Below are 14,363 nucleotides of genomic sequence, written 5' to 3'. Positions count from 1 at the left end.
CGGTTGCAAGTGTTGAATATGAGGAGTTGAAAACGGAAGTGAGTGTGATGCACAAGGAACTGCGTGATGTTAGAAAGGAAATGGGACTGATGAGAAAGGAGCTTGGTGTCGTCCGGGATGAGGTCAAGGCCCTTAGGGGCAACCTTACTGAATTGGCGGGGAGGTCATCTGCACAGACTGATCGAATGGCGGAGGCCGTAGCCTTGATGATGATGATGACTAAATGGATGAAGGAAAACTTTCCCGGGCCCCAAATGAAATTGCCTGCTGGACCTAGCAGTGTGCCCAAGCAGCCAGGGCAAGGAAGTTCTTCCATCCAGCAGCCCCCACCAATGTCCAAGCCCCTGATAGCCCCGTCTGCATCAAAGCCCGTGACAGTTAAGAAGCCAATGTCTAGACCGAGTGAGAAGGAGGAGAATAAGCCGGAGTCACCGGCGAGGAAGAAAGCAAGAGTGACCCGACCCTACGTACCACCGCAGTTTGGCTCCCGCGGGAGCCAAACCCCGAATTGAAACCCCCCTTGATCAAGTAACTTTACTTTCAGTTTCCTTTTATTTTCTTTCAGTTCTAAGCTTGTTTGTTTGCTGTTTTGTGTTGTGTGTTTGTTTTTTTTTTCAGCATGCCGCGTATTGTATATATTTGTCTGCGTCTATAGTTGTCTTCTCCCACTTAGCCCAATTTTTGGTCTAAGTGTGAGAAGTTTGTGTTTCTTTTCAAGCATGCTTTGGTTTCTGTTGCGATTTCTCCCACTTAGCCTGTTGCTCGGCCTAAGTGTGAGAAGTTTGTTTTGTTTGTAAGTTCTGTTGTTATGTGTTTTGTTGTGATCTGTTTCGTACTTCTCATTTCCCCCCTTCACTAGGATAGCTTGGGGACAAGCTTGAGTGAAGTGGGAGGGGGGAGAGTCGTACAGTTTTGTTTCAATGTGAATAGGTGTTTTTAGGTCTCGGATTTTGTTTTTATTTTGTGTGTCGCATGAGCTAGTGAAAATAATAAGGCAAGATCCCCTTAGTAAGAGCAATTGAAGATAGGATGCATGTCATCTTTGAGGCCTTTTTCCTTAATAAGCCGAATTCGGTTTGAATGAAGTGGGGACGATAGAAGATGCTTTAGATGACTTAGTTGTGAAGCCCCACCATAAATGTGAGTTATAAGCCTATACACTTTGAGCTAACTTGTATAAAAAGGGGCTGCCACTTGATGCTTAGGGAGTAGAGTCAGAAGGAGAAAGATAAAAAAAATGGGTTCTGGAGGGATAAGCTGGACGAAGTCCAGGGAATGGAGGTATAAGCTGGACGAAGTCCAGGGGAGAAATAAAATAAAGATTTGGAGGTATAAGCTAGACGAAGTCCATGGTGAAAAGGAAACATCCCTAAAAGTAGAAGAAAAGGAAAAAATATCCTAAGGGCAGGAAGCAATAGTTACCTGACCCAGGAAGTTAAAAAAGGGAGATAACCCGACGCATCAGTGGTATAACATTGACTTAAGAGTGATTCGATCCTAGCATCCCTGGTGAGGAATGAGTGATCGAGTGAATCCAACAATTAGGAAGTCAATAGGCTATCTTGACGAACTGACAGACCGATTAGGTAGAAGAGGGAAAAGGGAGGATTTGGAGACTGTAGACGAATAGGATAGACCTTAAGCTTGTGGGGACGACTGCTTAAAAATGAAGCTAGTTCATGCCTTTGTGTTTTCTTTGTGTTTTTCTTTTAGTGTTTATTTTCTCTTTTGTGAGTCTGTAGTATGCCTAGATCTAGGAGTTTTTGGTTTTGTTGTGTCTGTAGAGTAGGTCATAGGACAATCATGCATTGAAATTCGCCTTATTTCTATTTTTCTTGTCTTCATACTTGAGGACAAGTATGGTTTAAGTGTGAGCATTTTGATAAGGCTAATTTCGTGCATTGATTAAAGGGTTAAATTCGTGCATTTGCGGGGTCTAACACATGTTTTAAGCCAGGTGTGTAGAAGATTTTCACCCAGTCCAGGAAAAGAAGAGGACATTTGCATGGTCCAAGGAAACTGGCGAATAAGTGAGCAATTTGGAGAAAATGACTGGACGGGGGAGACAACGAAGTTGAAGGGTAGAATGGAGATTTCTGCGAAGGCTTCTGGAAGATCAACTCCGCGCCTATATAAAGAGGAGAGCATGCAATCTAAAGGAGACGGTACGGTGGAGGACTTGTGACCAGAATATAGCTCGTAGCTCACTTTTGCACACTTGGGGGGAATGTTCAGGAATTTATAGGGATTCGGTTCATTTCACTGGTAGTCGGTAGTTGGGTAACACCGTCCTTGTGGAGGACGAAGATACAATTTAATCGTTTTCATTTTAATTTGCTGTCGTGAATTTCACTGAGCTTCGTTGTTCAAAACTCGGCCTTGTTTTCTGTTGAATTTCCGTTGGTTTATGCAATTTCTCTTTTCTGTATTTGAGCTGCTATTGATTTCGATTATGGATGCAATTGTTTGGAGTTTGATGTCGTTGCTGAGTTGGATGTTTGATTTTTGCGTTGGTTTACTGAGTTTGAGTGGAATTATTGGAAACTTGTGTTGATCGGGGCAGATCTGTTGAAATCGGAAGTTATGGAGTGGATGTTGTGGATTGTTGGGTTCGGAATGCTTGGATCCGTAGTAGATTAAGTATCCGACGAATGGATCTGAAACAGATGATTCGTGATCGATGCCTAGTTTTCGTGTGTTCATTTCATTCCTTCTAGTATATGTAGATCTGTTTAATTTCTGGCTAATTGCAAGTTTCCGACGTCCGAATTTTTATATCTTGCTTGAATCTGGTTATGTGCTCTGTTTTCTTCATGTTCGCGTTTGAATCAGCTGATGAGATGCATGTCAAAGTTAGTTAAATTCTTAGTTTGTTATTTGCAGCTTTTATTTCGTACTTGCGTTTCTGGAAGATGGTCCCTGCTGTTTACTCACTTTATGTCTAGCTATATTAGGAAGTTATTTGCTCGGTCTAAGAAGTTAGTTTAATATTTCGAAGTTATAAGGATGTTCGATGTCAGCATGATGTTTACAATTTCCTAGGTTTAGTAGTTGATTTCCTGCCTAGGTCTAGTAGTAATTAAACCTCAACCCAAAATTGTGTGGCAGCAGCCATTCACCATTTCCAAGGTCTTCTAAATGCTTTCTTACGCGTCCATCTTCGTGGGATCAATCCCTGCTTTCCTGTACTAATTCATAGTATAGCGGTTTGAGGGTTTTGAACGCGGAATCAGTGTGTCCAACGACTGAGATTTCTGATATCCTCTGAGTTCCTAGACCTCGTGATCTAGCGGATTCTCTGGATCTGAGAAGCTTGACCTAGCATTAAAAGTACACACGTTTCCTGAAATACGATTGTTCAACCGTGTTTGATATAATAGCGCACGTTTCTTGTCTTACCAAAGGGTTTAGCAATCCCTGAGGCTAGGGTGCAGTATGTTCTATGTCTTAAAGACGTCGTCAAAGTACACGAGCTGCAGTCATTCATCTAGGGTTGCAAAAGCAGGCTAGGTAGTATTTTGTAACTGATACACATAATGTACATATTATGTAATATAATGGTTGGTTTAGGTTCTGTAATGCATCATTTGTGATCTATAATGTACATTTTTTCTTACCAGTTTAATTTAAGTTTTGCCGTGTTTGCATGTTCGGCGCACGTTTCTTGTTTTCCTTAAGGGTTTAACAATCCTAGGGGCTAGGGTGTAGTATGTACTAATTAATAAAATCATTACCAAAGTCCACGAGTTTCAGTTATTAAAAGAGTGTTTAGATATAATCGCGGCTAGGGACTAGTTTTGACTGATTTACATAATGTACATATTATACAACATAATGGTTGTTTTAGGTTCAGTAATGGTCGGACATGACAAGTAATGTATATGTTTGCTGAGCCTTTTCTATTTTTGTTTTTCTGCAGTGGTGGTTGTACCTGATTGTTCTCCTGAGTTAAAGCCTGTCGTCGGACAGAAATTCCAATACCTAGATTTCGCTTTCACTTTTTACGATGTATACGCCCGCGCTATTGGTTTTGATATGCGCAAACAAGGGATGAGGAAGACGGACGATGTTACAACCTGGTATTATGTTGTATGCGATAGGGAATGGAAGAAGAAGTCAAACGACGATGACCAATTGAATGCACGGTCTGGTTTCTCTATGAAGCGTAGGCGGTTATCCAAGCGTTGTGGTTGTAAAGCGAGTATATCGTTCAAGTTTTTCTCCGAATGGGGATTACCAAGTTATATCATCCAGGAGTTCAACAAGGCTCATAACCATCATATGGTTGAGTCAGAGCATCAGCAATTTATGTCAATTAATCGAAAGTTGGATGATGTACATAAGAAATTCATTCTTGACTGTTCCAAGGCTAATATAGGGCCCACACTTACATTTAAGGTGTTGAAGGAAATTCTCGGTGGGTTTGACCTTGTCGGTTGCACTGTCAGGGATATCAGGAATGCTTCTCGAGACATCAAAGCATACGCACATGGATTTGATGTGCAAATGGTGTTGGATGATATGGCTAAGAAGAAGGAAATGTCCGAGGCGTTCACGTATCACTACGAAGTAAATGCTTATTACCACATGTTTGGTGATATTGTGGCCTTTGACTCCACGTACAACACAAACAGGTATAACTTCGATGATGTTTATTTTACATTACAAGGCATATAATTGTACATTACGCTATGCATTATAACGCATTTATTATGCATTACTACTCACCTGACGTTGCATTATTCGATTATGATGTTGCTGACGATACATTTCTATGTGATACGCAGGTACTGTATGATATTCACTCATTTCACTGGAAAAGATAATCACGGAAGACCTGTAACCTTCGCTACCAGATTGTTTTGCAACGAGAAAACATGGGCATTTGCTTGGTTCTTCAGACATTTCGTCAAATGCATGGGTGTAGCACCCAAGATGATCGTGACAGACAAGATTTGGGCATGAGATCAGCTATTGAAGAGGTTTTAGTTGGCACTCGACACCGATGGTGTATGTGGCATATAATGCATAAGTTGGCCACTAAGGTACCGAACAGGTTGCTGAGGGACGATGATTTCAAGAAGGAATTCAACACTTGCGTGTGGTCGGACCTGCTTGAACCTGTCGAATTTGAAGAGGAGTAGAATAGATTGGTGGAACATCATGGGCTGGAGGACGTTAACTGGTTCACCACATTGTACGACTATAGGCAATTCTGGATACCGGCTTACTTTAGAGATTTTCCTCTGGGGTCGATGATTAGGACCACGTCCATATCCGAATCGGAGAACAACTTCTATTAAAATTTTCTGAAGCACCTGAGCTAACATTGCTGAATTCTACTTGAATTTCAACCATGCCGTTGAATTCCAGTGGAACAGTAGAACAACGTTGGACTACCACGATGCCACTGCCCCGCCCATACTGGCCACTACTCTGCCATTCGAGAAACATGCTTCCACGCTGTACACCGACAGTATGTTCAAGAAAATACAAGAAGAAACTGTTGAGGGTAATGACAGATGCCGCGTGCTTGGATTTTCATCTACAGAAATGGCTGACACCTACAAGCTTGGGGACATCAATCGCAATTCATATGTTGTCTGTCATGATAAGAATGATGACTCATACTCGTGCGAATGCAAATTATTCGGTAGGCAGGGTTATTTGTGCAACCATATCTTTTTTTTGTTCCGGAACAATGAAGTGAAAAAAATCCCAGAGAAATACTACGAAAGCAGATGGATGAAGACTCCCTTAGTCAAGGCTGTACATGGGGAGTTTCATGATGCCCTGCCTACCAGGTCCATCGTTGTCGATAGGCAAACTGTGTCTAAGCAGGCGATTTCGATGTTCTATGGGTTTCTTAGACGATTTGAGACCGACATTGAAGTGCTTCGTGCATTCGTAGGTGGTGTGGAAGAACTTGGCAATTCTCTTCAAGTTGGTACTCCGCCAACGATCGCCTCTGAAAAGAGGCGGATGATTGAAGAGTTTTATGGTATGGTAAGGTCTGAAGTAGTTGAGGTCCATCCTCCGAATGTCGTGAAGACCAAGGGCCACGCTAGCAGCTCAGCAAGCCGTCTGATTTCGAAGAGAGAGAAGGTTGTAAAGGATGCTACTAGGCCTCTAAGACGGTGTAAGGCGTGCGATGAGATGGGCCATCACGACTCTAGAAATTGTCCAATGCTTAAAGAGATGGCGATGGAGAAAGAGACGCGGAAGGGAAAGAGGCCAGCTTGATTTAGTTTTGATACACACAACATCATTATTTTTTTTTGTCGGATTAGCCTTGTGATTCAATTGGATGTCCTAGTATTATTAGTATTCCCAGTGTCAACATTTAATACATTTTATTATTGCATTAGTACTCTGTTTTTGTTCATTAATGGATTATAGCACTTCACTTACTCTATATAGTTGTTCCATTGCAGTTCATTATTAGCCACATTATGTACATTATACTTTGCATTACGCTATTGATTATGTACGTTACTGTCCTTGAAGTTTCACGTAAATATTAAAACGTACTTACCGCAGTGTACATAATATGTTTGCATTATTAATCTGTTTTCGTGCATTACGTGTAATGAAGTTTTACATTATCGGATATTAGCATTGCACTTACTGTATATAGTTTTTCCATGCCCGTTCATTATTAGCCACATTATGTACATTATACGTTGTATTACGACATTGATTATGTTTATTGTTAGCCTTTAAGTTTTACATTAATAAGCCCACAAACTTAATGGAATGTACATTATTAATATACTACTGCTACGCATACTACTATCATGGTTCGTTTATTTATGTCCATTACCGACAGTCTATTGGACACTGTTACTAAAATAAAGTTAACTCTATCTACATTATTTTATACCTATTTTACATTACTATGGAGTAACGTTTCATTATTCTTAAAAATAGAACAATTATATGTGCCGATACACTGTAATCAGACAGTAATACCCAAGAAATGTTTTTGTTTGCAAAACACAAATAACAAGCTGTTCACAAGATACCAAGCCACAAGCTGGCTGTGTCCACTTTCCAACATGAGTTTTTAAAAAACCCGACAGTTTTAATACTCACTCTAGCTAATAATTGTCCCATCAACATCCCTAGCATCACGCACCTCAGCCTAAACGCGCATTCACTCCACACTGCATGTAACCTCATCAATAATGTACAATTACAGACATATAATGTAACCAAGCAATCACATAATGTACAGTTAAAAACATATACTATTGTTTAGCAGCCACCTTTGCCATGGCAGGCGGTTTCCCCTGCCCACCCTTAGTAGCCCCCTTCTTAATGGGCTGTGCTGCTTTCTCAACCTCACCCTATATACTCAAGTCAGTCACACATGTGATGTAATGATAATAGTAGTTGCAATAATGAAACAAAAATAGTTTATAATGCAAGGAATATTTAGTATGTACACACCTTGGCACTCTCCTCTGCCCCTGTTGTCTCCTTTGTGGCTTTCACCGTCCTGGTTTTTCTCTTTGCCCCCTTACCACCTCCAGCTTTCCTAAACCCACTTGCACCATCACCAGCTTCAACTATTGACTCAATCTCCTGAAGAATATAACCAAAAATTAAAACAAATCCATAATGTACAAAAGTGTGACTACCAAAGTGTTTAGGTTGTTAACTGATACGCCAGCTTTGCTCCGCTCTCTACCGACAGCTGTCATGTCTGATGCTGTAGCAGTTGCACCGGCTGAAGTATGCACTTCAGTTGGGACTTCAAGTCCGGCAACACCAGCTTCAGTATAGATGATATCTGGGATATTATCACCTAATGGATTGGGCATGGCCATGTCTCCTTGATGTTCTTCATCTCCCGGCTGATCAACAACCGGGGCAACATTTGCTCTGTCATCAACTAGGGGAGCTACGCCTCCACCACCGCTAACCCATGCCTCATTTGTTTGCTGTGTAGCAAACGGGCCAGGACAATCGAATCCGTCCAAAATAAAGGACGGCCTAGCAAAGCTGGTGTTGATGGTCTTCTTCTTGTCATACGCGGCCATCACCTTTTCCATCTCGTCAATCCAATCCTGACTGTATTCCTCTTCGTCGTCCCTTGCCTGTGTAAGTGTTGTCACAATCTCTTGATCTTCCACCACATCACGATCTTCCACTCCCAACAATTTTTTACCAATATGACTCCCCACTCGGAAGCAGTCATCGTCCAGCAGCTCCACAGTTATACTCTTGAAATCATTGACCCACGTCGAAATTGCGTGGGCCATCAGCGAGCTTGAAGCGATGAACTTGTCTCTTATCCGCTTCGCTCTATGCCTGCTTGTAGATGCTGCTTCTCCTCCACTCCTCGATGCCAACCTTCTTCTTTCCTCTTCCTCCAGAAACCTCTCCTTCTCTAGTCGGGCCTCTAACCTCCCGGTTCCGAACTGGTCGCGCTCAGCGTCCTCCCGTTGCCTAAGGGTCTCTGCTGTCCAACCCTTTATTGTCGGCCAGGCACAAATGACTTGCCTCTGGGTATGAACCACGCAGTCCACATAAGTACACTGATAATATTAACCCCGGAATGTAACTGGTCAGTAATGTAAACTAATATACACACAATGCATGATTTATAGAGGTATACCCGTATAATGCAAGATATTAAATACAGAAATGTAAATGGCATCATAACCGAACAGATGCTACAAAGGGCATATCTACATGACTTCAACAGTAAAGGGTAAATAATGTAACCATCTATATGTATAATGATTTTTTAAGTTTCAGCCTCATGATTTCCTTTTGTATAATCTAAGCAAATAATGCAAATAATCACGTACCGTAGTTTTGTATTCACTTACCACCAGCAAATGTATTGGCCCGGTGAATGACACATTTTGGCCGTTTGCCCAACTGGGGTAAGTGTCCTCAAGCACGGAGAGGACGTAACCGCACCAATTCATGTTCCTAATTTCATCAACATCGTCGATGAAATGAAGAATCTTTAGCTTGCAGTTGCCGTCGGCGGGAGTCTCTATTACAGCATTCTCGAGGAGGAACTTGAAGAGCTTCTTAAACTCTTCCCCACCGTCCACATCCGCCATCATGATCTGAGCTATGTCCTTTGGGGTCATCTTAAAACGACCCTTCTAACACCTTTCAGCAACCATGTCATTGAAGGCGAAGTTGCTCTGTTTGTCAACCGGCCTGGAGATGGGTGTCGGCCCTCTTGGAAACCCCAATGTCAAATGGACGTCTTCCTCATCGAGGGTCAGGCTCTCACCCCCCCGACAGTTGTATCTGGCACCTTGCTAGATTAAGGGCGTTCAGCACCCAGTAGGCCAGGTAACCCGGGATCTCCTTGATGTCGAAATGCAAAATAGAAGCGAAGCCAATTTCTCTTACTGCCTCCTTCTGCCTTGGGGTAAGCGATTTCAGGCAGTTGAGAAACTCCGACGGGGTTCGTCAACTTTTCTCCCTCGTGGTTTCTTTTGATCACCCTCTTCGAGAGCTGTACTTGGCCCAGCCTCGGCCAATCTTTCCCTCAATCTCTGGGCTAGTGCCACGGGTATTATGTCGTCTACAGCTTCGTCTATATCCAGTCGCAGCTGCTTATCTGCTGTGAAATCGTCAACATACAACATCAGAACTTTATTATTACAAACATAATAATGCATAATATGTGCTATATAATGCATACTACTGAATATAGAATGCACAAATTCAATAAAGTAATGCACAAATGAATAATACTAACGCATATTTTTGAACTCTGCTTACTACCCTTTCAACTATGTACACATGAAGTCTTATAATGCATAATACCAGGTAAATAATGTGTACTACTACAAACAAAATGTACAGAGTCAATCGAATAATGCACATAGTTATTTTGCATTAACCATTGCACCCACAACACTCAGCAAGGAGTCCAAAAATGCATAATAAATGAGAACTAATGTACAGCACCAAATAAATAATATACATTTTCAAACAAATAATGTACAAGCAAACTTTTGAGTTGTGGTAAGCAGCATTTCACCGATGTACACAATAATTCTCATAATGCCTAATACATTGCAAATAATGAAAACTACTTGATACATAATGCACATCCCCAATCAAATAATGCACATATGTATATTTCATTCACCAATTTACCCACACCAGTCAGTAAGCAGACAAATAATGCCAAATGCTTGACAAATAATGCATCCCAGAACATAAATAATGTACATTTTCAATCAACTAATGCGCGTATTAACACTTCACTGAATTAATCTCCCATGTATACAAGGACTTAAAAAGGTAAAACCACGCGATAGATAAGGTGTACGCCGAGATTTAATCATGTGTCAAAGCAATCAAATAATGCACAAACCAGTTTTACAATTACTCATCCAGCCATTTACCAGATCTGTCGATGAGTGCACAATGGAAGCCTAATTGATGTTCAACTACTGAAGTAATTATACACTCAATTAAATTGTTTGGTTACCTGCAGCCTGTGTTGGTTGAGATCTCGACGGATGACCTCTTTTTGTCATTTTAAATCTGTCATAAGAACAACAAATCAAATCGCCGAATCCACACTTTTAAACCAGTAAATATTTATAGTTTTCGGAATAAGACAAAACCCTAACCAAAACGACAACCCATTTTTGCTTTCGAAAAATCGCGACCGAGTCGATGTTAAAATCATTGATTTTCGTATTTAAAAGAATGAAATCGACTACTAGTCGGGGTGCATCGTCGTCTACCGGGTGCAATTAATCAACAAGAAGACTTTTGCCACCCCTACCTTGTCGACGCGGTGAACAATATACTCGCGCGCTACCGGAGTTAGGCTTTGAAGAGTGGTGGAAGATGGGGAGACGGATTGCAGAAGCGTGGAGAGAAAGTTTGATCTAAATACAGAAACGCAGAACAATATCATACGTAGGGCACTTTTAGGTTATAGTTAGTTAATTTTTAGGTCATGCTTATTTTAGGTCATGCTAACAAAGCATGACCTAAAATGATCTTAGCATGACATTAAACCCAAATATTATAATATGACCTAAAATTGCTTAATTATGACATTCCGTATTTTTGGTTAATTATTGACCATTAGATCATCTAATCCTAGGGCCAAGATTTGGGCTGCATTTCTGGATTTAAATGCATTTTTATTTTGATCATCTCCCTATATATATATATAGGGATATAGGGATGTATTCATTTCCTTTTTGTATCTTTTGTTCTTTGTTCTTTTTAATCTCAGCCCCACGATTTTGTCATCTGACGGTTAGATTGGTGCCACATGTCATTTAATAATGCAGATTTTCAGTTGAATAATGCACACCGACTAATAATGCACCATTATAGTGTAATAATGCAGATTTTCAGTTGAATAATGCACACCGACTAATAATACATCATTATAGTGTAATAATGCAGATCATCTGCACCGTTGATGAATGAGATCTAACAGCTCATATTAAGAAGAATAAATTATCTAAAGGATGAATAGGAGAATAACGCTCCCCTAGGGATATATATATATATATAGGAAAATGATCAATACAAAACTTGATCTCAATACAAAATCCAGACCAAATCCTGACCATGAGATTTGACAATCCAATGGTCAATAATTAAACAAAAACACGGAGGGTCATTGTAAAGCAGTTTTAGGTCATATTATAAACTTTGGGTTTGAGGTCATGTTAAGATCATTTCATGTCATCCTTACTATAATGACGTAAAAATAAGCTTACAATGACCAAAAAATGACTTTTATATGCTTGGTTCTGCATTTTTGTATTAAGAATGGTTTTGCATAGATCAAAACCCTATATATATATATATATATATATATATATATATATATATATATATATATAGGGTTGCGTTAAAGATAGAACCATTCTTAAGTGTAGAACCTAGAACTCTACATATTTTATTCATTGGATGAGGAAAAAATGACGGTCAAGATTAAAAATCATACATATTAGACTATGTTTTCACGACATTCCGGACTCAACATGTGAAAAAACTCACATGTTGATGGAAGAATGAATGAAACGAAGAAGAGTCCATGCATGCTTTATTTTTTCACTTATCTGCATTCACCCATTAATAATAGTTTTGGTTGTAATGGGAAGTTTTTGTGCAAATCAACACCATTGGATTAAAAGATCTAACGACCTCCGTTTGGCATTTGTTCTACGTTTAAGAATGGTTCTACGTTTAAGAATGGTTCTATCTTGATCACAATCCTATATATATATATATATATATATATATATAGAGTCTTAATCCATCCAAAAACACCTCTTAGTACAAAAACCTAGGACAATTTCCTGCCATTGGATGTAGTAACTAACAGATATGATTGATTCTTATTTTAAACAACTTTGTGGCATAATTAAAAAGATTTCGGTCATTATAAGGGTATTTTGGGTACTAACAATAAACGGGTCATTTGACCAACTTGATTTCATTCATTATGATCAATTAGCGGGATTTAATTAGACAAACTTTCCAAAAACTCTCTGTATTCCCGCTCTAAAGACAGAAGCTTTTGACGGACGATTCATCTCCTTCTCCGTGACACAAAACCCTACTTCGCCAACGCTACTCTCCAACGATTCGCCAACGCTACTCTCCGACGATTTGAATCTGGACATCGTCAGCAACAATGATTGAAACTCGGGGGTCTGCACCATCAAACAAAGAGGGGGAAGGTGAGTAATGGTGTTGTTTGGGTGTTTGCTTTTTCCAGAATCGGTACAATGCTGAAAACTGATTTCTGGTTGCCACGATTTTTACTAGTTTACGAAAGATCTACAGCAAAAAGGAAGACCGAAGCAAAAACGGAGCCCGCAAAAGGTTTTATTTGCTTCATATTGTTGAACCCTTGTGTCTACAAATTGCATGCTTTAAGCCAATGCGGATACAAACCAGTCATGATGCTATTGAATTGTTGGAAGTGTGAAATTGTTTGAAATTGTGGGTCATCGAGTGTTGTTAAAATAGAACATTACAAATTACATACAAATGAGAAGAAATACTTTCTGCGTAAATCATGTTGAATTATACTGTGGAGTGATGATAAGACAGAGCATCCCCTAATTTTTTTTAATTCTTATTATTGTTCAAAGCTGTTATGCATCGAAAGCCACCTTTAAAGAGCAATGTTAAGGGATGCAATGTTATCAAACCTAACTCGTCAACAGCGGAGGTTAATGCATCTGCTGACAATCTGAACAAGGACAAAGGTATAACATTCTTAATTAATACTGTGCTCTGCAATGACATAATTGGCAGCTTAGTATGCAACTGTGTTTGCTAGTTGAACTGTAGCCCATCAAGGAAAAACCAATATGCTAGTATACGATCAAAATTAGATGGTTTACAAATAGGGCATTTGTTTGAGTCTTATAAAATTATGCTGACATAAAAGGTCCCATCGAATGACATGCGTGGCATTTAACCATGACACATGACTCATCTAATCCAACTGATTGTGTAGCAGTTACCTTTTATTCTCCACTATATTTGCTCTTTAGCTTTGTTTTAACCTATCAAGATGTTTCTATAAATACTCTGATTTTCTTATTGTCTGTAACATGATCTGTTTCTTGTGTCTGAATGACATATCTAGGTGTTTATGTAATAGTTTATGTTCTTGTTGTCTGGTTTATACAACAAGTTGATATATTTCCTAAATCAATTGTTGCAAAGAATCAATTTTTTAATTGGTTTAGCGATCTATTATTCCTTTAATTTGAGTTTTCTAACTACCAGATTAGGAAAAATGGCGAAATAAGAAAGCTTAATTTATGAAGGGCGGTACTCGAAGACAACATATGTAGTACTTGACATAAACTGCGATGCTATATGGCATGTTTATTTCCAAACATAATTCTGCTGCTGTAAACCTGGCTATACTATAAATGATTTGTTAGTCCAATGTGTTGATTATGCTCAAAAATGATTTTTTTGACGATTATGTGCTGTCAGGGAAAGCTGTGAAGGAGTTTTCTGGAAAGGTTCTAGCATTGGAAGGTGTAGATACTAGGAGCAAGTGTACAATACAAAATGTGAAGAAGCCACTGTCATTGAATGCGTTGCATGCAATTTCAATAAGTAAACAGGCAGAAGCAACAAAGACATCAAAACTATCCGGTGGTACAGTTGGATGCAAAGGTAATATATGAGGAGTTATGAGTTAGTTCCTGAAAACACCTGAATCACGTCTAAAAATCTGTGTTTTTCAGATGTGGACAAGGAAGCAAGTGCCAAGAATACTAAAGGTAGTGGTGTTGAGCACGAAAAGAATAGTTCTGATAGCATCCCTGAATCAAACAAGATTGCTAACAAAGAAGGTATTTAGGTTT

At 39.6% G+C, this 14,363-nt stretch overlaps 1 protein-coding gene across 1 annotated transcript; it reads left to right on the top strand.

Moving 5' to 3' along the window:
- The first annotated feature begins 3,865 nt into the window (after positions 1 to 3,865).
- Positions 3,866 to 6,243, top strand: LOC121745815 (protein FAR1-RELATED SEQUENCE 5-like). The gene is made up of 5 exons (XM_042139764.1): positions 3,866 to 3,872; positions 3,920 to 4,634; positions 4,788 to 4,839; positions 4,902 to 4,982; positions 5,374 to 6,243. The coding sequence occupies exons 1-5, from the start codon at positions 3,866 to 3,868 to the stop codon at positions 6,241 to 6,243; spliced, it is 1,725 nt and encodes a 574-aa protein (XP_041995698.1).
- The last annotated feature ends 8,120 nt before the right edge of the window (positions 6,244 to 14,363 follow it).

The sequence above is a fragment of the Salvia splendens genome, chromosome 8 (assembly GCF_004379255.2).
Source record: "Salvia splendens isolate huo1 chromosome 8, SspV2, whole genome shotgun sequence".
NCBI lineage: Eukaryota > Viridiplantae > Streptophyta > Magnoliopsida > Lamiales > Lamiaceae > Salvia > Salvia splendens.
Note: the sequence above shows the minus strand (reverse complement) of the source record. Positions and strands in the feature narration are given on the sequence as shown.